The sequence below is a fragment of the Corvus moneduloides genome, chromosome 3, assembly GCF_009650955.1.
Source record: "Corvus moneduloides isolate bCorMon1 chromosome 3, bCorMon1.pri, whole genome shotgun sequence".
In the NCBI taxonomy this organism is placed as follows: domain Eukaryota; kingdom Metazoa; phylum Chordata; class Aves; order Passeriformes; family Corvidae; genus Corvus; species Corvus moneduloides.
This window is the reverse complement of record NC_045478.1, coordinates 7,185,401-7,209,829: the sequence shown is the minus strand read 5'-3', so window position 1 is coordinate 7,209,829 and position 24,429 is coordinate 7,185,401. Positions and strand designations below refer to the sequence as shown.

Genomic DNA, 24,429 nt, shown 5'->3' with positions numbered 1-24,429 from the left:
GATATAATGTGCTCTATTTCTAAACAGCACAACAGCAACACAACATAATGTCTTCCCTGAAGTGCTGTTATACACTTCAGCACCAAAGAATGCAGGAAGGGATCCTACAAGATTCTTCGTGCCACACTCCTGACACTGGATGAAAAAAGCTTCACAATTCAGAAAGCCTCTGCAGCTTGGAATAGTGCCCATAAACCAGCACATTAACAGATACTGCTCGTAACCTCCTTTGAGTATTTCACTGAATTACATAAAATATGGAAGTGTGATGCATGCACTGAGACACCAAGTAGAAGCAAATTTGTCTCGAGTTCGGCTGTCAAAATGTTACCAATTATGAATTCAGTATAGTCTTGCTGGAATATGAATTTTTGCAAAAATGCCAGAAATATGCCCAAGAAAATCTAATCTGTCCTATGATGTATCTGAAAATCTTTAACCTATACCAACACTGACAACAGACAGAAATGATATTCTCTCTCCAGACAACCTGACATCAGCCAGGCCAGGAGACAGAACCAAAGCCAGCACTCAAATCCTGGATGCTCTGCTCAGTGGACACTGCATGCACATACACATTCTTTAGAGCATTAAAAAATAATGTTAAAAAAACAACCTCCCGCCTTTCTATTTCTTTCCTCCTTTCTTCTTCCCTTTGTCTCTCCAGCTCTCGTTGTCTCTCCAGCTGCCTTTCCATTTCCAGTTGCCTCTTCCGTTCCTGCTCCTGGCGTTCCCTCTCTCTTCGCTCCTGTTCTTCCCGTTCTTTCTGAGCCTTCCTTTCAGCCTCTCTCTGCTGCTGCTCCAGCAGGACCTGTCGGCGTTTTTCCAGCTCCATATTTCCCCTCTCATAGTTGGCTTTCCTTTTGTCCTCAAATGTCACTAAAATAAGGAAAGGTCGTTATTTCTGCCCTGTGCAAAACACCGCTCTCAAACAAGGACCTCAGTTATGCCACTAAAGATAGATACTTCTTGGCAAGCTCAAGTTGTTCAGTCATGGATGATGTAAGCATCTTGCATTTGTTAAAGTATTATTTTTCTGTTCAAAAATACCTCTAAGTTTTCCTAAGTATATTCCAACTGGGGGGAGAAAAAAAAAAAAAAGGAAGAAGTAGTTCCAGTTTAAAAATGACTACAAAAATGACTTGAATGTTACAGGAAAGCCTCTAACTCTAAAGAATGAAAGAGGAAAGAATGCTAGAGGAAAACATAAAAGAACAGCTTTTATAAGCTGGGAGAAGACTCACCACTATTAAAAAGGTTTTCCAATGTGCAGGAAACATTAACACATGGATAAAGAACTTAGTTTCTAAGGGTGTTCCCTGTAAGAGTTCCTGGAGTTAAAACTATCAGACACCAAAACAGGATCAAGCTCAATTACTGCACACAAGCATAAAAAGAGACACAAAGGAATGGTTTAGGCCTCCAGCAGCCACCCTTCCAAAAAGAGAGGCAAGTCCTGTCTTGCAGTGTTGCCTGTAACATTGTCAGTAATAGATTTGATGTTATGTTCAAATTGCTTCCAGTTTTCAAAGAACTAAACTACATAGGGCTCCCCTGCTTTCAGAATGTCCAGTAATGCCAGGAACTTTCAACTGAAAAAAAATTTGCAGTAGCTTGACAGTGTCTGGCCATGAAGGGTTTGTTTTCCAGAATACATTATTAATCAGGACACTCTTCCCTTCCTACAGCTAAAAATAGCTCCTGTTCCTGCCTTCTCAATTCTATTAGATGTAACAGGCTGACTGCATCCACTTAACAACCTTCCTACCATCCAAGTTAAAAGGGAGCTATCTCCTGAAATGAAATTCTCCATGGATTTGATTATTTCTTCCACTTTCTAAAGGTTTCGGTGCCCTTCAAAAACAGCCCCACACATTAAGAACATGAACCCTGTTTTTTACCTGGCTGTTTTTTCTGTGGCTCCTCCTCTTGCACAGGTTGGTAAGATGGCAGAGTTCCATTTATATTTTCAGCATATTTTCCACTCCTGGAGGGAAAAAAATCCACCCCACCATTGTTAGAGAAATAGCACAGTTGTGTTAAATACATCACATTTCACTGCCCTCAGTGATTACCTGAAAGAAGGTGGCACCAGCTCGAGGGGCAGAGTCAGGGGCAGTGGCTGCCCAGCTTTGGCCATGTCTGTGAGGTGCATGGCCAACACAAACTCATCAGCCTTCAGCTGCCCATCTCCATCTATATCAGCCAGGGACCTGCAGGGGTTCAACAGCAGCACCAGTTAGAACCAAACATCTCCATCACTCACAAATTACAGCTGAAACAAGGCACCGTGGAGAAACAATTTTTAAAACTGACAATTCCTGTGAAATGTTTTGGTAAAAATACTTCCAGTTAATAACACAAATAATTGATGAAGGGAGATATTATTTTGTTTAATCATGTACTGTTATTCAGATCAAAGAATCATGGAATGGTTGAAGGGACCTTAAAGATCATCCCGTTCCACCCCCTGCCATGGGCAGGGACACCTTCCACTATCCCAGGTTGCTCAAAGTTCTGTCCAGCCTGGCCTTGAACACTTCCAGGGATGGGGCAGCCACAGCTTCTCTGGACAACCTCGGCCAGGGCCTCACCACCCTCATAGCAAAGAATTTCTTCCTATCATCCAATCTAAACCTACTCTCTTTCAGTAGGAAGCCATTCCCCCTTGTCCTGTCTCTACAAGGCTTTGTAAACAGTCTCTCTCCATCTTTCTTCTAGGATCCTTTCAGGTGAAGCTTTCTTTTCAGCTTCACTGAAACTCTCCTCTCCAGCCTGAACAATCCCAGTTCTCTTACATTTCCATAAAATACTGAAAAATGGAGAAGAAATGGTTGATTTATTGCATCACCAACAGAAGAGCTGGAAAACGATTCCAGGACCATTCTTAACCAGCTCAAAATACTAGAAACCACTTTTTCGACTAGTTTTTTTACAGCACAAGAAAACATTACATAAAATTACATCAAATTCTACAAGAGGAAGCTTTGCATAGAATTCTTCTTTCCCCCTTGTGTCTCCTTGACAGTGCAGGGAAAACATGAGCTGGCCCAGAGTACCTCATAGCAGGCAGGAAAAGGATCACCTACCCCCTCTAAGGAGAAGGAGATCCTATCAGCCTACAAAATGTTTCCCATAAACTGGGGGGTGATGGAGTGGGTGTGTTTGTGTGAAACCAGTCAAATGCAAGAAAGCAGGAGTCTTTCTCAAAGAACTATCTATAGAGATAGAATTGCTGAAATGTGTCCTTAGACTGCACATAAGCAAAAAGCTGAATAAAAATCATAGTTCAATAAATAAGCAGTAAAAAAAAAAACCTCTGTGAAAAACAAAAAGGAAAGAAAAAAACAACCACAAAAACCCCCATCACACACACACACACAGAGTAAAAAACAAAAGCAGGAGATGATGAAATGAGATATTTGTTATGCTCACACACCAGCACTATTCACATGTAACAGCACCATTATTACAGTAATTACCATGCATAAGCACCCAGAGAAATACTGGTAATTTCTTAGGGCAAAACTGAAACTCTGGCTATTAATCCTCTCTACAGGGGCACACAGAGCTCCCTGCACTGGCTCCTGATACCTTCAGGATAGACACCCAGAAGGAAAAGAGCCACTGCACGCCTGATTTATGCCCCCAATGCTCCAGAGAGGAGCAATACAGCCCCACACTCCACGTTTATCTTCACAGCATGAAACCAAACAAGCTGAGCTTTGCTGCTGCTAAGGACACAAATGACTGTCCTGGGATACAGGAAGAAGAAAGGGAACTCAGGAGGAGATGTAAAGCTGTTGTGAATTCTGCTGGGCCACTCAATTTCATGTATAACATCTGAATTATGTCTGAAGGTGTAACCTAAACTACCCTATCTAGCAGGGCACATCATTCAAGCTTTCCAACAACTCTCACCACTTTCATCAGCACAATAAAGGCAAGTCTTAACAAACATGTAATATGCAGATATCTTTATGGAAATGGGAGTAAAACTCAAAAAAAGCTTAAGGGTTACTTAATTTTTAATCCTCCTCCCTACTTTAAAACTAACCACCTAGACTTCAGAATCCTACTTCTGAAAGGAATGAGCCCTCAGCTCAGCTCAGCGAGTGCATCCCTGGATCAGAAATTGATGTTAGCATCTCTTCTATTATATGGAGTTTAACAAACACACACAAAGAGCGAAAAATTGTATTATCTCAAGGTGTCTTTTAGAAATGTAACTAGTGAATAAACTTAGTTTAACTAGCAGCTCTGTTTCTGTTTATGATTTTAGATCTAGAGTGTCTCTTCATCATTTCTTATTTAATAAAGTACATTTCCTCTTTTAACACCATAAACACATTGAATCAGTAATTAAACTCACCAAATAGTAGCCAGCTGAGTCTGTGAAAGATTTGATTGCAGAAGGGCATTCCTTGCTTGAAATCCTTAGTGAAAGCATAGAAGATTTTTATTAAAATAAACACTTTGTTCAAAGATTCACATGAGGCAAAAAATGGGTCACGAACTGGGGCATGTTTCCTTTTAATATTAATCTAATCCATTTTTATCTGTTGGTTTTACTTCAGGCTTAACAACAGGCATTACAACCTGAACACAATGAAGATGTGAGTATTCTCCTGTACCTTTTTTCACTCAGAGCACCTAACAGAAAAGCTGACATGAAAAATAGATATTTATGGTAATCCCCACAGCTGTCACAAAAGCACAGCTGACTGTTTGCCTAAACCTTCAGCTATCACCTGGAGAGCTTTCCTTGGTAGCAAAGAACCATATACATTTCTAGGCAGGTTGAGGAAACCTTCAGCCCAAAACTGACTGAACAAAACCAGCATTCATTTCTTGAAAGAAAGAATTGTCCTCCTTTTTTTGTAGGCAAGGGAACTGAAGCAGAGTGCTCATTCAAAATGGGAAATCTAACTAAGACACGCAAGACACACATATTGACTTTACACCTGCTGACTGCTTGGTCAGTGTTCTACTCTCTGCATTACACTGAGGGATCCAGTTTTATAGGAACTTCTGTAAAACTCTTCCCTTGTATTAACTTTGTGTGAAGTCTTCTGAAGCCACCATAATGCCGTCACTGGAAGCCAACAAGGAATGACTCTCCTAAAATACTTTGGAAAAATTCCAATCAATGGCTGCAGTTCTGCAGTGTCTTTCCCAAATAGCTTTCTTTCAAAAGATAAAGCCCAAGTATCTGAGCATTGTCTAGTACAGGAACACATGGCACAAAAATGATGGTGAATGTCCCCCATTTTCACAAGAAAGAGTTTCAGTCCAAAGAGTGATGCTTGAAAAACACCTGCTGACTTTACAGAGCTGAATTTCACAGCCTTGTGGTTCTCAGGCTCCTCTAGCACTATCCCAGCACCGCCAGGCTTCTCTTTGCTGCAACAGCTGCTGTAGCTTCCCCAGTGTATTTGGCTCTTCCAGGTCTAACACAAAGCCCAAGTCAATGAACTGATGGTTATTTCCATTTCTTGGCTGGCTGAAACCCACTCTCTCCTGCACAGGTCTGAACACCAACATTTCAGCTTTTATTTCACATGCAAGTCAAATCCCAAGCTGGGATTCCATCCCTCAGCCTGTGATGTTCAGAGGCAGGAAACACTCTGGTTTTCCCAGACCATACCAAATGCCATACTCACCTGATAAATATCCACTCATACTTTTATCAAGACTGTTAAATTTCTGTCTGTATTTTAATCTGGAGGCCTGAGGAACTGCCCAGTCTGAGGACGTAATCTTTGGTGAATTCCCAGCTAGTGATGCACTAGAGGAAGAATTTGAACTGCAATATAATTTCAAAACAAAACAGAAAAAAAAACAAAGCAAAAAACCAAACCAAACCAACCAACCAAATATTAAAAGAGAACCAAAAGAGAAAAAGAGATAAAGAAATAACTCTAAATCACTTGGCTTAATAAAGAGGCATTGGAACAGAAGATATATAGCATCTTCCAGTAACATGAAACAACTTCCATGAAGTTTTACTTCTGCTAACTTGCTATAAATAATTTCATCACAAATATGGAATTTTACAGTGAAAGTAGGGGCATCTATCTATAAAGTAACAACATGTTGAATTGAAAATCCTGTTCCTTTGGTATCACAGGCACTTATGCACATAATTGATTGTTCTACCACTGTAAAATAACAGTATAGGAAACCACAAGAAAACACCTCAACTTTCCTACAAGTGTTTACAAGGGCTGTGAAGTGTTGGGCCATGTCTAAGTAACTTTAAGAGGCATGTAAATGAATAACCATGAGAATAAAAATGGATCTGATGAACTCATAACCAAAAGCAACTTCTAAAGCTGTTTTAGACACCATATTCCAGCTCTACCTCTTCTTTCTGTTAGTGACAATGACATGCTGAGTGGAGCTTTTCCAACTCATTTTCTGCAGAATACTGCTGATGGAAGGTTTAGATATACCCATAAAACTTCCATCTAAACTCCCAGCATTTTCAGTGTCCCATCTCTGAAAATCAGATAAACTCAGGTGAATCCAGCCTTCCTTGTTTAAGGTAATCCCCTGCTCTGTCAAGTAAAAAAAACTACTTGAAGTGTTATCCAAGGCAATACAGAATGCTGACAAAAAAAAAGCCTCTCCAGCACAATGCTGGATTGACATCCCCTGCATGGAATGAGACAACATGATGGTGAAAATGCTGTCAACAATAACACTGGAGAAGTGCTCCTTTGTAAAGCTACAGCACTAGCAGAAGAAAGCTTTCCAATTAAAAAAAACCAGAACAAAACAAAACAAACAAAAAAATAACCCAAAAAAGATTATTCCAGGCACATGCCAAGCCTACAGTCATCTTACAGGACATCTGCTGACATCATGTGTGTGAGGAGCCCGGATCATGCACCCCACATGTCCTGAATGGGCAGCATGGAGGTGCAAGAGCCTCTGAGCCACTTATGGAACTGAGCTGGGGTGGAGATGCCCTCAGGACTACCTTTGGGAAACACCCCTGGATGCCCAGCTGGATAGATACGCCCAGTCCCTCACTTTAGTCTATGGCAAAGCTCTAAAATCCATGAACCAGAGCAGCTGATTACAAGGATTCATAACCTTCTATTATTCATAAAATAAATTCACACATAAATATTGATAACAAATCCTATTCTTATGTGCCTGCTGATTACATGGTGCCTTCTATAATGAATGAGCACATAATGCATAAACATTGCTTTTATAACTACTTGGTAAGATTTGTTTCTATTTAGTAATGAGGTACATTCCCTTCTTTTTGGCACTGCTCATCTGACCTCTTCATCTACCTTGGATATTTTGTCAATTTACTGAAAACATTACTTATTGTGCATATAAAAACAAAATCTGTTTTCAGACTTGATAGGTCATATTAGATAGACTAATTTTTAATAAACGTACTTTGAAAATAGAAATGCTCCATAAGTTTTGGAACGTATACTACTTAAGTGTAAGATACAGCCATTTTAAACTTAACTTCCATACCTGCTAGATCCCAAATCAATTAGTGACTGTGCCTTCTGCATACTGGAAGCACCAAATCCTCCTGCCATGGGGCCTAAAGAACCAGTATGAGGCAGCGCTGGAACAAACAGAAACAAGAAATTAACCCCAGAACTGGAAAGCAACTGGGTATAAGATAATGCTTCATAATCAACATTCACTTTGATAGAAGTAAGAAAAGATAATCAGTGTCTTGTTGTTATGATTAACTAGTTAGAACAGAATTAACAAATGTGAACTTTGGAGAAAAAACATTTGTAGGGTTTTTTGTTGGGTTTTTGTTGTTTTTTTTTTAAACTCACATGCATGTGTTAGCATTCCTGTCTGAAATTAGCCACAGGGAAAATAAGACTCACAATTCTGAAAGCAAGTACTGGACTGTGCTATACTTACTTGAGGAGAAAGGTACGGACAAAGGCTGAAGAAGGCTGGATGTTCCATTTGGCAACGAGGAGGTACTGACAGAAGGCACCAGGGGAGCAGAGATAACCAAAGGAGGAATGGAACTCATGGAGGTCAGAGACATGGGAGCTAATGGTGTGATCGCAGACACAGACGTTGGCATGGACAGATTTGGCATACTACCCATTCCTAGAGCAAAACCCAATAATTCATGGTTTAACATGGCAGAGGCTTCAGCAAGAAACGGGGTCACTTATGTGAGGCAGAAACTACACAAAGCAGCTGTTGTCTGGAATGCAATGAGTTAAAATGGATGCTCATGTACAATATTTACTTTTTCTCTTAATTTAGGCAAGACAGCTCACAGGAGAAAATATACTGAAGAGCAGGAATTTTAAAAGAAATATCTTGACAAGCAAATTCATTCTCAAGGTAGGTTTAGCTACTACTTCACAACAGAGTAAGATCTGGTTTTCTATAGTTGCAGCTATACCTAGTTCTCAACAAGCCTGGCCCCTGAGAGAGAATTACAACCTCAAAAGCTGTGACAATGCTCTACAGGGAAAAGCTGATGCTGTTTCTGAACTAAGTCTCTTGCAAGTATCAGCCCTGGAAGAATCCATAGGGGCGAAAAGTCCCTATTAGGCACCCATGCTTAGCAAAGGATTTCCAGAGGCAGCTGCCTGAGGCAAATTAGGACACTTGAATTACTGGCTGCATCTTGTGGAAGACAACAGTGCTGGTGAGATGATGGAAAGTTAATAGAGGTAACTGTATGCCAACCTGTAAATGCTCCCTGTAAATGCATGCCCTTGTACCCAAACACATGAGATTTGGTGATGAGCAGACATTTTAAATCATGTATGTAATTAATATATGCATACATTTAATTTCAGCATAGAAGTGTGCACTTATTTTGTAATCCAGCTGGTCATTGTGAATATTTTGTGCTACAAAACAACACAATAACAAGCTTGCACTGAATCCCCAGACACCATTAGGAAAAAAAAAGGTCAAAGTAATTCTATTCAGTTAATCATATAACCAAAATAGACAATCTGATTCATTTTGAAAAAAATATGTAAAATAGCCCTTCTACCAAAACTCTGACCTTTGATTAAATTTAACTTTAAAATCTCCAAGTATAAATAGGTGGCTGAGTAGGAGGGAGACAAAAAAAGACCATCAGTACAAAATGAGAGCCTGCAAGTCAGATGGCAGATGTGAATGGCTTTCCTGTCAAAATTTTATAAATGTTTTTCTTAACTAAAAGTCTTCAAAGAATCAAATTATCAAAAATATCAAGAAAGTGACCTGGTGAAATTCCTAAATCAGAATATCTTTTTTTTTTTCACACTGATTCACTAAACTTTCATGGTCAGATTAATGCTTTTATTTGGCTGCAATTAACTGTGTTTTTTTACCTCTGAACACTAAGTAATTATATATTCATAAGTACCAAAGCGAGCTGACATTAGTGGTGAAAATACTGGAGTTTGTTTCATGACAGGAGGGAGAACTGAAGGCAAGTGCTGTCCTTGCAATTTCAGCTTGATGAGTTTCATGGCTATAGAGAACTCCAGTTGATCCATTTTTCCATCCTTGTTCAGGTCCGAGAGTGTCCTTAAAACAAAACAAAATAAAATTAGAGAGGAAATAGAAATTTAATTTTTTTAATTACTGAGAAGCTTTCCTATCAGATTTATTTACTGGTTTTGCACAGGAAAACAATAAATTTATTGCAAAGTAAATTTTCTTCTTTTGACAACAGTCATACGATCAGAAGTTTGAGTACCCACTTTGTCATCTGCAGAATTCAGTTTTGAGTTTGCTGTATATTAAATACTTAACTCCTGATAACGCAGGAAAACATTTGGGAAAGCAGAAGTCTCCTGCCCAGTGGATACACTTGCTGCCTCTGCTGCAAGCCTCTGCCATGCTTTTCTCTATGCTCCTAGCCAGAATAATTATTTTAAATTAATCCTTGGTAAGGTAAGGAATTAATGCAAGAATCTGGAACAGGAAGCAGGAGGATGCAGAAACCTCCTAAAGGCACTATACACTGCTATGAAAACTTCATTAATTCACAGTGTGGTGAGGTTTTCTAAGCCTGATACCCACACTGAGTTCTTTCAACACTTCTTCAAATAAACTTAAATACAACAGGAAACATATTCAACAGTGCATACATAACCTCAAAATTTCTGGTCATACAGATAATACTAAATTTTATTAATATTTACACATGAAAGGACCAAGCACAAGAATGTAAATAAAACTGGGAGGAAAAAAAAAAAAATCAGACTGATGTTAAGATACATTTTTCCTTTGATTTTGTTACTGTTCAGTATAAAACCCCAAGGCCCCACAGAAAAATTTCCTTGCCCCTCTTTCCCAGGCACTGAAGTGTCTGGTTTAGGGGTGAACATGGTGGTGCTGCTGGTTGGACTTGATGATCCCAGGAGTCTTTTCTAACCTTAACAATTCTGTGATTCTATGTGTCTGAAGGAAAACTGACTTGCATTTAGTTATTTTCTTTAATACTTCTACACAGGTGGGTTCTTTTTAATTATTACAAGCCTCAACACATCTCTTATCACATACAAGTCTTGGTAACAGCCAAGTACCCAAAACTGAGCACAGGATTCTAGTGAGGACTGAGGGGTTACAGAGAAGAAAATGTTTCAAGTGTTGCACTCAGCACATGTATGCTGCAAGGAACAGCACTTTTCCCAGTTCCTGTATTAACAGCACTGCTTGGTATCTCATGTATCATAACTGTCCTTCTACTAACTTCTTCTGTCACCTTGGACTTTTTTCTTGTCTTCTACTTTCAGTGTATTTCAAGCACTTAATACAGTATTAAAAGGCTGCGTTCAGCATGATCCAGTTTGAAATAACGATGTAAAAATTACTGGTTTTTAATTAATATGGGCTGAATCCTTCCTCTAAATTTAGTAAAATTAAAACAATGATTCAGACAACACTCTCTACCTTGACTGCTGAAAGCCTCTTTGAAACAACACAACACACCAAAGGTAGTATTTGAATGCTATGCATCTCCTATCTTAAAAAAGAAAAACGAACAGTAAAGAATACCTTACCATATTTCAGCAAGGATTGAAGATGGTAGACCTGATTGCAAAAAAAAGGTACGTGCTTGATCACCTGTGATAAACAAGGGAGAAAAGACAGACTTTCACACCAGAGACAGATTTTTGAAGAGCTCAGCACTCTCTTGGGGGATCAGGTTCTTGAAAGAAATCCTCATGCTGGATGCCAAGCTTTCCGGGGTTTTTTGTCCAGCTTTTCATGCTGGTGACAGTGATTGTCACACACCCATGTATTACATAATTCCCAATCTTTGCTCTGAGAAGAAATTTCAGATAGCTATGAAAACTTTAACAGGTCACAAATCAATGGCTGCCAACATCTTAAAAGATGCAAGAATTAAAGAATGACTGAAAATTTAGTCCCCAATTACTTATGCAGGAAAGGATGAGCATGCCATTTCTTTCCTTCTCTATCCCATCTAACTTGGGCCAGTATTGTGTCTCTAGAAAAACTAGGAAAACACCATGTTCTAAACAATATTCTGTTTTGTCAGAGAACACCCACCATTTCAGTATTTCAGTGAGGGAATGGGAACTGTTGTGCAATCCCATACCAAGTTCCACATCAACTGGCACACATAACAAAACAGGGACAGTGATGTTTATGCCTACATCTGAGTGAATTACAGATGCTTAAGGCTAAGACTTCAGGTTACTCTTTCAGCTCTCTCTTCCCTTATATTCATACACAATCTTTTATTTCAAGCATTTGTCAAATAAATAACAAAACCTGCAGATGTAGGTGCAGGTAAGAGCCCAGATGTGGCCTAAGGGTAGTCCCTGAGACAGCGTATTTTTCAGCTGGAGGTAAACACCAACCTCTCAGTACTGTTTGGCCGAAGCAGGAGTTAGGTGCTACTTAGCCAGAAGATGTGCATGTTCCATACAGACAACTTCCCACTCTCTCCTCAGTCTTTTCCAGCCTCAAAAGAGGAAAAGCAGGGCCAGTGGAGCAACTACACAGGGCATTAATGGACAGCTGGGTAAGTAGGAGCCACAGGGCTGGTCTTTAGTGCCCACCCACACACAAAGAATTCTTAAATTAAGACATCTTTGCCAATGAACTTGACTCCTTTGTGATATCACAAGCACATTTTAAATTTAAAACCTGCAAATTCTGAGGTGCATAGCAATGTGACCCAATTGTTTCAGAGGAGAAGCAGCGGAATGCAACTGGAACTGACAGCAGGCCCCTGCAAAATGCTGTTAGTCCACTCAGAACCTGCTGAAGCCCCAATGGGTAATAAATTTCAAGCAGCTGCTAACAAGGACAAGCTGTCAGCATCCCTCTCCCTGCCTCATCCTCCCAAACAAAGATACCAAACAGCACAGCATTCTCTCCTCAGACTGAGGAGAGCCACTTCTGGTGTGTCTGGTGTCACTTGCCACAACAGCTACTGTAAGAGCTCCCTGGCAGCCTCCTGTGTGAGCATGGATTTTGCCTGATACTCTCTGGTTTTTGAAACTAGACAGAATGGCAGGACACAGCTGATGGCTGCAGAAGTGACAGGGTTAAACCAAACAGCTTTCCTGTGCCCGACTTTAGAGGAAAGCTTGTTAAGTTTACTAATAACCTGTGGCTGTTTGGCTGAAGAATATGGTTATTAGTCACACAACAAAGGGCTAGAAATAGGATGCAGCTCTCAAACTGTTTTACAGAGATAGGTATGTGTACACAGAAGTTAATGTGTAATGCAGAGCCTCAGACCAACCTGTAATGTAACCTCCTGTGGGTTTAAGGCTATCAAACTGCTTGTCATGCTTGGCCCGCTCTTCGGAGGTGATGGCCCATATGTTTGGCCCTCCTGGGGGAAAAAAAAAAACCAACCAAAACAAGCCAATAAAAAAACCAGTGAACAACCAAATGGATTGAAAACTTCCAAAAATAAAGCACATCACTTACAAAATAAAAGCTTGGCTTTCTCAAGAGACAAAGTTAGATGTGGACACACCCAGCTCCTACCAGTTTGGCAAGGACGTTATGCAACACAGACCTGCTTCCCAGATGTGCAAGCCGAGCTGAGACAATCCCCCAGCCAGACTGCTTCACCCTCGGCTCTCAAACAAGCTCTGTCGTCCTTCGAGCTGGTGCAGAGCAGCTTCCTGTTGCTGCTGATTGATTGCAGCCCGAGCAGGATGTGTCTCACCATCCCCTGTGTGAGCCAAACACTGCCCTGGCCCACTGACGAATCTCGGTGTCCCCCAGGTTCTCATGCACCTTTCACACCCTTCAGCTGACAAAAAGATTTACACTTGTCTTTCCAACACTCTAAAAACAAAATTAGGACTGCTAACAACAGTAATTTGGTTTTGTCTGACAAAGGAGTGACATTTTGGGCTGTTTTTTTTTTAAAACAGTATGCAATTTCCACTTCACATTTTTCAGTACTTTATGGAGTATAAAATATTACAGCCTGACAGTAGGAACGAGAAATTACAGGGAATAATTGTGTTTACAGAGTGGTGCTGGTAATACCAGGCAGAACCAGACGGACTTTCAGAAATGCCCCAACCTGCTGCATAAAGGTCAGGGTGTGTGTCCCTTGCAGGAAAAGCAGCTTGCCAGAAATAATTTGGTTTGTTTTTTAAGTAGGAGGAAGTTTTAGTCAGGAAGTTCTTGACAAATATTTAATTTTTCAAATCAATGAATGCAAGAATTAGCCAAAATTCTGAATGGAACCACTCAGAAAAGCATTAAAAGGTTATTACATGAAAAAACACTTCTAAAATTACATTCTGCTAAGAATTACTACTTCCAAAGATCTGTTAATTTGTCGAGTGTTTGTATTGCTCACTAAAAAACAGTCAAGGGAATGAATAATTCTTCTAATAAGATATTAACAACTTGCTTTAAAAGCCATAGCACTTTGAAAGAAAGTTACTATAAAATGTTTCCTCTTCCCACATAAACCTTACTTCAAAGCTTTGAACCTCCAAAGTTTCAAGAGGTTTTTACACTGTTTTTCAAAGAATAGCAGCAAAGTGAAGGGACTGTAAGCTGATGTACTGGACAATATAGACACAGTAATGATGTTAATCATCTCTCATCTGTGTTTTTCTACATAAACAAATACATTTTCAAAAAAAGACCTAATGTCTCCTCTTAAGAAGGTCCTGTTAAAACTGTTTCTCCTTGCATGTGTCCAGATTTAATTGTTCACTCTTGCTACTTTAGTAGAGAAATAAAATAGTTAAAAAGACCAAAACAAAACAGAAACTCACTGGGGCGATGCGTAACAGAAAAGATGTGAGGGCATTAGGATACAACCTCTCTACACTTAAATTTGGAGTTTTTCTTCCCTCTCTTGATATACCAATTTTTGTTTTAGTGTGGCATCAAGGAAAGGGTCTTCCTGCACATTACATGTGAAATTGCACTTCAAGACCAACCCCCCCTTGTTTTTATTCTTCTGATTAAATGAGTATAAATAAATCTAGATTAGATACTGATAATAAAGTGAAGTAAATCTAAATCAGATGCCTAGAAGTCAATGGGCACTGTGAGCATTACTGTAAGACACAAATGAGGGCAACTTACACCCAACAGCAAAATTTAGAGCACTCAGAAAATCAGCAGCACTTAGATTTCTTTAAAGTGCTAATTTTAAGATATAATGCGGTTATGATTATAGAAATTGTCTTGACAAGATGAAGAAATGCTCCTAAAGCTGCCCACCAGCAACTTCAGAGAACTTGACCACTTTTTTCATTTATGGAAAACAAAATATTAACAATTTTCCTTCTATTTAATAGAAGGAAATAAAATAATAAAACCCAAAATATTACATTTTCCTTCTATTTAATACTCCTCTTTGAACATCTTTTGAAAGAGGTTACTGCAAAACTCCTCGCCTTTTTGATATCAACAACAGAAGCATTAAGACCACCACAATATATTCACATGGTCAGTGGCTGCAAAGTGATAAAAACACAGTAACAATTGATTGACCAGAGTTATTATCATCAACATAGCCCCTCTAGAGAACCCAATTTACATGGTAAGGTAACTTTTGTTTATATATGCACAATTTCTTATTTATATGTCATAAATTAAACAAGAAGATGGCAATCAATCTTGGAAATCTAATATATTTCTGTATTCAAAGAGTTGTTTTACTATGTGGTAAATTATGTTTTCTCTCCAACTATGAAATTCAAAGTTTTACACAGCATTGTCTCAAATGTGTTAAAACCTTGCAGAGGTCAGTAAATCACCAAATTCACACCTGTAGCTGGATGATGATTAAAATCTCATTCAAAAAGTGATTCAAGATCCACATTCACCCTTCATTCTCATTTTTGCCTTCCTTAACAGAGCCAAGAACATCACTGTTTTTTGCACACTTGATATTTTGCACACTTTTACCACTGGAAATGCATCTTTAAGGTCCTTTCTGATCCATGCCTGTGACTCTATGATTTAGTCCAACACCCCTGCAAGGAGGAGGAACATCTTCAGCCAGACCAGGTTGCTCAGAGCCCCATCCAACCTGGCCTTGAACACTTCCAGGGATGGGGCAGCCACAGCTTCTCTGGGCAACCTGTGCCAGGGCCTCACCAACCTAGTAAAAAATTCTACCTTACATCTATTTTAAATCTACAGTCTTTTAATTTAAAACCATCACCCCTTCTCCTATCTCAATTTAGGTCCTGATGGACTGTTTGTCCCCATCCTTCTTACAGGCCCCCTACTGAAAAGCCACAAAAAGGTTTCTCTGGAGCCTTCTCCAGGTTGAACAACCCCAAGTATCTTGCAAGTATAAATGTCATTAAAAAAAAAATTGACTAAAACCACATTATTATATCAACAAGTGCTTCTACAGCCTTCCACAGTCTAAGTGAGTCAGTGCAAGCAGCTGTCATGGAATGGCAATAACTACAAACACACATTACCAAAAGTACATTGTGAGAATGCTTCAGGGAACTGAATATACACCCAGAAAACACCAACCTGCTAAAAATTTATCTTCAAAAGTAAGAACAATTTCAGATTATCCCTTTCCCTAAAGACAGAAACTGAAAGTCTTATTTTTCTGGTGATTAATTCCATAAAGATATGCTCTCTGCTGGTTTCTTTATCGGCATGGAAGAAAATGCAGTAAGTCTTAAAATCCAATATATAAAAATATAGATTTTTAAAAATATGAATAATTACAGCAGGAATTAGGATCTAGAGAACAACACACCTTTAAGTCAGCACAGCTCTCATAGAGAAATTTTAGTGCTTGTCTGTAACTGAACAAAGTCACAGAAAATTAAGTTTTACCCTAACATCACTTGAGAGAGAATGTCTGCCATCTGCAGCCTGAACTAGAACAGGCCATTGTTGTCTGAATAGAGGTTAATAACTGTTGGACAATGAAAGTATTTGTGTAAAATTAAAAAAAAAAAAATCACCAATGCTTCTGGTAGGGTTCCACAGTGAAGGCAGTCAAACCCCACCCACACTTATTATTTAAAGGATTCACTGTTTTTTTCAACTCCCACCCCATATGCCACAGAAACAAGCTAAAGAGCACAGCACAAGAGGGAAGGCTGAACCACTGTGAGGGGTTATATTTAGCTTAACCAGGTGCTCAGAGCTCTTTTGATGCTACCACTTGGTGATACAATTAAGAAAAGTAAAATCTGCATACAGAAAAGCTCATATTAAGATTCCTCAAAATACCATGTGAAAATACCATACCAGTCTATCTGAAACAAACACTTTGAACAACGGGACTCACAAGGTCTTGGCAATTCCACAAAGCACATTGCAACACCATTTGCTAAAGTAATTGTTGTGTTTACCTAAAGCACAACCAAGACCATCACAAAAACACAGCCAAAATTAGTCTGAAACTCAGTTCTCCTGTGCCAGCACCATCAAATCATGCTACAATCCTCACAAATATTGTGACTTCTTCCCAAACTACCACAAGTGGTAAAAATGGACTGCTGAGAAGAGTTACACTGCCTGGTTTACACACAACCACGTTCTGCGCATGCTGAACTGTGAGGAAGGGAAGATACTCCTTTTCTGGGAAGGGCAAAACTTCTGGAAGAGTCAAACATCTGCCATCCAAGATGTATCATCTAAACTTATCTGGCTTAGCTCAACAATTTTTGCACTAACACACCTTCAGTTCCACTGTTGAGAAACGTCTTGCCCGTAAATCAGATCAAATGAATTTTGCATAGAGACATTTCTGCTCTTCTTCCTTCTGCACGGCCCCAGTCCTCACTCATGGCAAGTCATGCATGAATCACAAACCAAACTGCAGGTGTCTGCTCTTCACAGACACCTCTCTCACCATAGGATGGGCAAGAGGCAGGAATTTCCTTGATGGAGCAGTGCTGAACCTTTGGCTCTCCAAGCAGCAGTGAACTATAAAACTTTTACAGACCAGTTCCCCAGCAGAAATCAAAATACAGTTTCTACTACATGCTCCCATGAGAGGCTTTTCTGCAGACAATGATTAGTGCATTACTACTTTTCCGACTCAGCTTAAATTTCCTGGACATTTTCAAGACCTAAATAGTTTTTCCCAACTGTAGCTGATAAAATTTTGGAGGGGAAAAACAGTACAGTCTCTCTGACAATAAGATATCTCATTAATTCATTATTCTTCAAAATAGGTTACTTTAGAATCTTACTGTTGTGTCATCTTACAACTTCATACATGAAGGAAGAGCGACCTGGATGAAGCAAACACTGTATTTGACTACCCTGCATTTTCAGGAATCAAAACTCAAGAAATGCTGAACTCGAGAGATTTTCTCCACAAAGACTTTCCCTAGAACAGAGTAACTACTGTCTTCACCTGCTTTTTTTGGCTTATGAAAACCCACATGTCTATATTAGTAAGACTTTTGGAAGACAAAGGTCAAATTTTCTTTCTTTCTTTCCTAGAGAAGGTTGGTACTGTCAGAGAAGACTGAATAAATGTCAGCACTGGCATTTGTTCTCGATACCAAATATTGGAAATCTAGACTTGAGGTCCAGAAATGTCTCTGCAGATTCCCTATGCCAAAACAGAAGACTAACAATGAAAGCTCCTTTACTTGCCCACTCCAAAACTCCACAACACATCCAAGAGTTCAACATCACATGTGGAGTCTGCCCATGTAGAAAGTCCATGTGGAATGACAAAGACCCAAACACTGAAAGCTAAATAAGATTTTAGCCTATTTCAAGACTTCTCTAAGGATGAAAACATACATGCTGGCCTCACCTTCATGTAACAGGTAGTTCTGTAATTCAGTGTGGCAGCACTCACAATTTTGTAGTCTTGGAAACAAGCAACTATGCTGGTGATTAAACGTCTTCAGCTCCTTCAAGTTAATTTTAAATTAAAGACACCTCTCTAGGTGAGAGTAGGGAGGTCTGCTTATGGCAGGATCACAGCATTTCAGGAGAGCTTCAGAAATGTCTTTACAACACTGCATCAGACAGATAACCTTCTGAATAACATAAAGGACTTGCTTTGACGGGCTGCCAACATCAAAAGGGAAACAAACACTGTTCTTTCCTTAAAATGGTAATTACCATTGAAAAAGAGGGGAGAAAAGAAGGTGCAGTCCTAGAAGAAAAGTATATAGATTTGAAAATACTCTGTAAGACCTCTGCCACTGGTTAGTACTGCCCACAGGCAAAGGGTAGCTATAGTGAGAACGGCAGGATTACTAATAAGGAAAAACCATAAGACATTTTTCACATTCTTCAAAGAACTGTCCTTGTTTCTCACTCACAGCTGTTGCTTGTTTTTCTCTAATAAAAACCATGCTCCTACGACCTACAAAGTTAATTAACTCCACAGAGATAATAAACCTAAATTGAAAGAGCATTCCTTGTACATATAAATCACGAGGATTAGACCACCACCTCTTTAACTATCAAAAAACCTCAGCATAACACTTCATAATGACCCTAAGTAAATATTTATCCCTGTGTTTAAAGACAGGGAAATTTCAGCACAGACATGCAGCAACGTGCCTCAAGCTGGCACCCCAAACAACGGGTTTTCCTTAATGCAACCAGCAATCACATTACATTCTCCTATTAGGAGCCTCCAGAGAGTTGTCTGGTCTAGGACATACTGGGATAAATCTAATAATTCCAGTCTTTCTGTGTTTGCAGATGAGTTTACCACAGAAGTATTTATTACAGATTGGATTTAATGCTCCCAATTGAGATGTTGAATCAGACTTCTAATTTTTCTCAGGGGTGAGTAAACACTCCAGGAGTCGGAAAATGGACAGAACATTTTACCATTAGTCTGAATTTGAGATTCCTTATCAGTATTCTTGCTATTTTCAACATTTGCTTCCCTACTTCTCTGTTGATTCTATATATCAAACACAGGAGAAAAATTACTAATAATCAGCATTTATCCTTATTTAGGTGTGCTAATGTGTTATGAACTACTACTGTGGTGGCTTTGGGTCCATCCCAAAGCATCACCTGCTCTTCCTTGAGGATTGCACCTGCTCTTCCCAACTTCCATGATCTGAGGCCATGGCAGGAGCCACATACAATCTCCTTTCACAATACATACATTAATCCACCCACTACTTGTGCTACCAGAAATGCTCCATGGAGGCTCTCAGTCAACACGAAGGCAGCTGTCAGAGGAAAAGAGTATCTATCTCTGTGCTTAACTGTAACTTCAGCAACTTCTTTTAGTGTGCACAGAGCTGAAAGGGAAAACTTGTAGCTAAAGCATGTTAAACACAGGGAAACATGATTCTCCTTCAATTCTGTATTTTCATTTAATTTACAAGAATTGTGCCCACTGAAGCTGATAGAATTGTTAAAGATTTTCAAGCATCTCTGGTGTGTTAACCAAAAATAACTGGTACCTGCAGACAGGTTGTTAAATAGTGTCAGGCACACTGTCTTAAGTGACAATGTAAGATGTAACCAAAAGTATGTATTCTATCACCAGCTGTTAAAACCAGGTGGGGCAGGGTTCTTTATCTCTTCCATGACACATCCCTGGTAACTTCCTCTTCTGCTAATGGGCCACCAAGCCTCACTGCATGGCCCATAAAATTACATCATCCCATTGTGAGATGCTCTGCCCAAGGGGAGGAGCTCTGCCCAAGGGGAGGAACCAAGCATTGGATATTATCTGAGGTTTGGAACACCACACTCAGCCCTTACCTACTGGGTTCCCAGAGGACAAGAGCTACATAACCACCACTGGACCTTCAGAGGAGGACCAGACCCTTCTACAGGATCACTGCCTCAACAGAACCACATCTATCACCTCAAGAGAAGTGCAGCCACCCCTTAATCAGACTGCTGCCACCACCCTGCCCGGCAGGGTGTCAGGTCATATCCTGACTCTGTCAGGTCAAGCCAATGTTTCTGTATTATTGCCTTGTTATATGTACTAGTAAAGAATTGTTATTCCTATTCCTCATATCTTTGCCTGAAAGCCCCTTAATTTCAAAATCATAGTAACAATTCAGAGGGAAGGGGGTTACATTTTCCACCCCAAGGGAGGCTCCTACCTTCCTTAGCAGACACTTGCCTTTCAAACCAAGACACACAGGCAAAGCTACAAGATTTGGCCAAGCAAAACTTGTTCAACTGAAAAGTAAACTTACAGAAATGTGGACAAAGCAACAGCAGCCACACTGCATTTTAGGGTACAATCCATATTCTTTACATTATGTACAGAGTTTCCAGGTATTTGGCAAACTGGGAACCTTCAGGTTGAGCAGTTCACTAAAACAAGATACTGAGCTTGTTTATACTATCCACCTGCTCCTGTGAGATGTGGTTCAGAATTCTGCCTGGTGATCTTGTCACTGGCAGCCCCCACTTTGATACACAAAATCCACCCATAAAGGAGGAACATTAGAACACAGAACACTCTGTGCCATGCAATGATCTCAATGTAGAAATATAATCCTTGCTTTTAGAAGGAGTATAATCCCTAAAACAATTTAGAGATACATAATAGTGTAAGCCATGCTAACAGTATAGATCCAATTATTTTCTGAACTGTACAGCACACTTGACTATTGCAAAGCACTTAAACTATCAATTTATAACAGCAGGATAGTATTTCTACACTTAATAAGTATCACAGAATCTTTTAGCTCATTAAGGCTATCCATTTTCAGAGATCCTTTTTAATGAAATTATTGCCAATTCCCCTGAAACCCCCCTGAAAAAAAACACACTAAGGAAGCAAAATACTAAAAAAAAAAAAAAAAAAACAAACCAACCAACCAACCAACAAAAACTGGCTTTAAAGTTTTGTTAGAGCTCTACTAATGTAAAAGTACATTAGGAAATGTGCACTAGAAATGTGTATAAACTTGACAGTACTCTGAACTGCAAATTAACATGCTACCTTTTATGCTAATTTTCTGTAAAATTATTGACAATTTAGTCAATATGATTTTTTTAAGTTTTAATGAAGCAAGTTTCCTACTTCTCATCAAAAAGTGCAATCACTGTAGCATGCAATGTTGGTAAACTCATCCTTTTTTCTTAAGAGTTAATTAACTTTGCCTTTTCTTACATGAAAAAGTTGGCACACAGAGTTGGGCCTAACCTAAGCCTTTGCCAGATCTAGATTCAATACCAGCAATTAATATAAAATTATTCTCTGCCTAATTCTGGAGAAGCAATAACACTGAAATCAGCTGTAGTCGCTGAGTTACACTGATGCAGCACATGAAACAAGCCCATTCTTCTATCCAATGACAGCTCTGTCTGTGCCCAGAATCACAGAACCACAGAATCATTTTGGTTGGAAAAGACCTAAAGATGAAGTCCAACCATTAACCCAGCACTGCCAAGCCCACCACTACACCATGTCCCTCAGTGCCACATTTACACATCTTTGTATGTGACTGCACCACTTGGGCAGCGTGCCTGAACAACCCTTTCAGTGAAGAAATGTTTTCCCAATAATCAATCTAAATTTCCCCTGGTACAACTTGAGGCCATTTCCCCTTGTCTTGTCATTTGTTACTTGTGAAGAGAGCCCGACTCCCCCCTGTCTGCACCCTCCTGTCAAGGAGTTGTGCAGAGCCAGAAGGTCCCTCCTGAGCCTCCTTTTCTCCAGGCTGAGGCCCCTCAGCTCCCTCAGCTGCTCCTCACCAGACTTGTGCTCCAGACCCTTCCACAGCTCCGTTCCCTTCTCTGGACATGCTCCAGCCCCTCAGTGTCCTTCCAAAATTGAGGGGCCCAGAACTGGACACAGGATTTGAGGTACATCCTCTCTGGTGCCCAGCACAGAGGAATGGTCATTTCCCGAAACCTGCAACTCATACTTTTGGATGGATTTTAGAAATGGAAAGAAGAGAAGAAAAAAATCACACCAACAAGGATCTTTCCAATGGCAGGTATGAAAAGGTCAAGTGAGCAATATTATCATGGCATAACATAATCATACTTTGCCAAATTCTCTAGCTTTAAGACCTGCCTCCATTTGCTTTTAAGGTGAGCAAACTTCCAGCTCACAGACTCCATGGCCTTCCTTTCCAGCTTGACACAGAAGATGGAAGAGATGCTTATCCTTCAGTTAAGGAAAAGTCAGAAGCTTTTTTTTGAGTAAACTCATCAACCTGTATAGTACCAAAGCATTCCATGAGGAAAATAAAAATTTTTAGTTACCATGTTTGTGAAAAAAGACCACCAGAGCTTATACAAAACATTTCTAATCCTGGAAAATCCCTTTCCACGATTTTATGCTGCTGCTGCTCACCAGCATTCAAAAAACACCCCTATAATATAATTAAAAATTTACAAAAGGACAATTTGTTTAATTATTGTCTAGCAAATCTCTGTGGAGTGCAGCAAAACTAATAAGATTCAGGTGAGTTTCCATCTGTGGCAGCAAATAAATCTTTTTGCACCAGGAGAAATGCAGGCAATAAAAACACCAGGCAAGACGATGCAAAATGAACCTTGAAATTAGGTGCAGTAAAGGAAGTTATTCTCCCACGAAGACATACACTTACAAAATCAGAACGGCATTCTGTTTCAGGAATATCAGGTCCTTTCTAGTAATTTTTGTAGTTCTTGTCCCTATCTGGTCCTTGAGTAAAAACCACATTTCTAGGTTCTCAGACTTGAGGAGGAAGTCTGGGACCAGGAGGAAGGCTGATGGGTTATAATTACAATGGAGGACTAGGATACAGACTTGAAAGAGAAGAGGAAAACAGATGAACTAAAAAAAACAACAAAAAAATTACACATGAAGGGTAGGAGAGAAGAAAAATATGAAGAAGCATTTCCTGAATGATCTTGGAATAAAATGAAATTAGGAGATAATTCAGGAAACAAAACACAGTCCTTCCAGCAGAGACTGAATATTCCCCCAGCTGAGATCCCAGCACAGAGCGACAGTCTGAGCCAACCATGTGGTGGTATTGCTCCAGGAAGTCTCCTCAGCCCCAGGGCAGCTCCTGAACCAGAGGTAGTGCCTCATTAGTAGAAGGAAAATCTACCTTTCTCTAATAATTTAAGGAATCCACGACCTTTTGTCAGCTTGTCACAGTTTTCATTGTTTATTTGACACTGTGCAAAGTGCTCTGTATGATTGATATCTGCCAATAGTACTTTCATCTGATACTGGTTAATCCTCATGTTATCAGAGAATAATTACCATTCCCTTGCCTACAAAATAATGGATGACCTTGGGAAGGTGACATCTACTGTTTCCACCATCCCCACCCTTTCTTTTCCAAGCTGAAATGTCTAGTCAATGCAATTAATCCACATAAGGAAGCTGTTCTGTATCTTCAATCACTTGTTACTATACTCTTTGTAACTTCTAGTCCTGGCAGAAAGAAAAAATGGAGGGAAAACTGGAAGAAAACACAAAGGAAACAGAAGCAAGTATAAGAGTTTGCTTAAACAGCACTCCTTAGAAGGTTAAATTACTTATTAACAGAACCTGCCAACTATATCCAGCACATATACAATATTACTTTCCTAGCACGCATGGGGGTTTGATTTGAAATATAATAAATTGAAAACTGTTTAATTTATGTTCATACAACCATTGGTATCAGTTTATATCACAGTCCCTAATTCTGCCTCGCCAGTGGCTCATAGGGACATTTCGGGGCTAGAATTTGGAACAGAATTCTTCCCTGGGTATTACAGTTATTACAGTTTCTCAATTGCCAGAAATCACCAATTTGGCAAGCTTCTTGAGCCAAAAAAGCCCCCAAAGGGGAAGGAAAAAAAAAAAAAAAAAGGCAGCAACCATTTAATAGCCATGGCACAGATCTTTCCTCCTCAAGTTTTGATTCCATGTACTGGTTCCAAAACATCTTAAAGACCGTGAGTTCTGAAAATGAGTTGTGAGTTGTTCATTGTGTGAACGTACAAACAACCCAACCAACAAACCAACCCATTTTCTTCTGCTAGCTTAAA

General features: G+C 39.6%; 1 protein-coding gene across 7 annotated transcripts in view; it reads right to left on the bottom strand.

Annotated features, from left to right (window-relative positions):
- The window catches only part of ITSN2 (intersectin 2), an 81,781-nt gene that overhangs the window by 36,950 nt on the left and 20,402 nt on the right, over positions 1-24,429 (bottom strand). For 5 of the 7 annotated variants that reach the window (XM_032104026.1, XM_032104024.1, XM_032104028.1 and 2 more), the window contains exons 3-12: positions 12,752-12,844; positions 11,031-11,094; positions 9,386-9,549; positions 7,918-8,115; positions 7,507-7,603; positions 5,664-5,806; positions 4,373-4,436; positions 2,076-2,213; positions 1,902-1,987; positions 617-879 (exon numbers count right to left, since the gene is read on the bottom strand). In XM_032104026.1, coding sequence (XP_031959917.1) covers positions 617-879; positions 1,902-1,987; positions 2,076-2,213; positions 4,373-4,436; positions 5,664-5,806; positions 7,507-7,603; positions 7,918-8,115; positions 9,386-9,549; positions 11,031-11,094; positions 12,752-12,844 — 1,310 coding nt within the window. The remainder of the gene's footprint in view (positions 1-616; positions 880-1,901; positions 1,988-2,075; positions 2,214-4,372; positions 4,437-5,663; positions 5,807-7,506; positions 7,604-7,917; positions 8,116-9,385; positions 9,550-11,030; positions 11,095-12,751; positions 12,845-24,429) is intronic. The other 2 variants (XM_032104027.1, XM_032104029.1) reach the window with 1 other exon arrangement.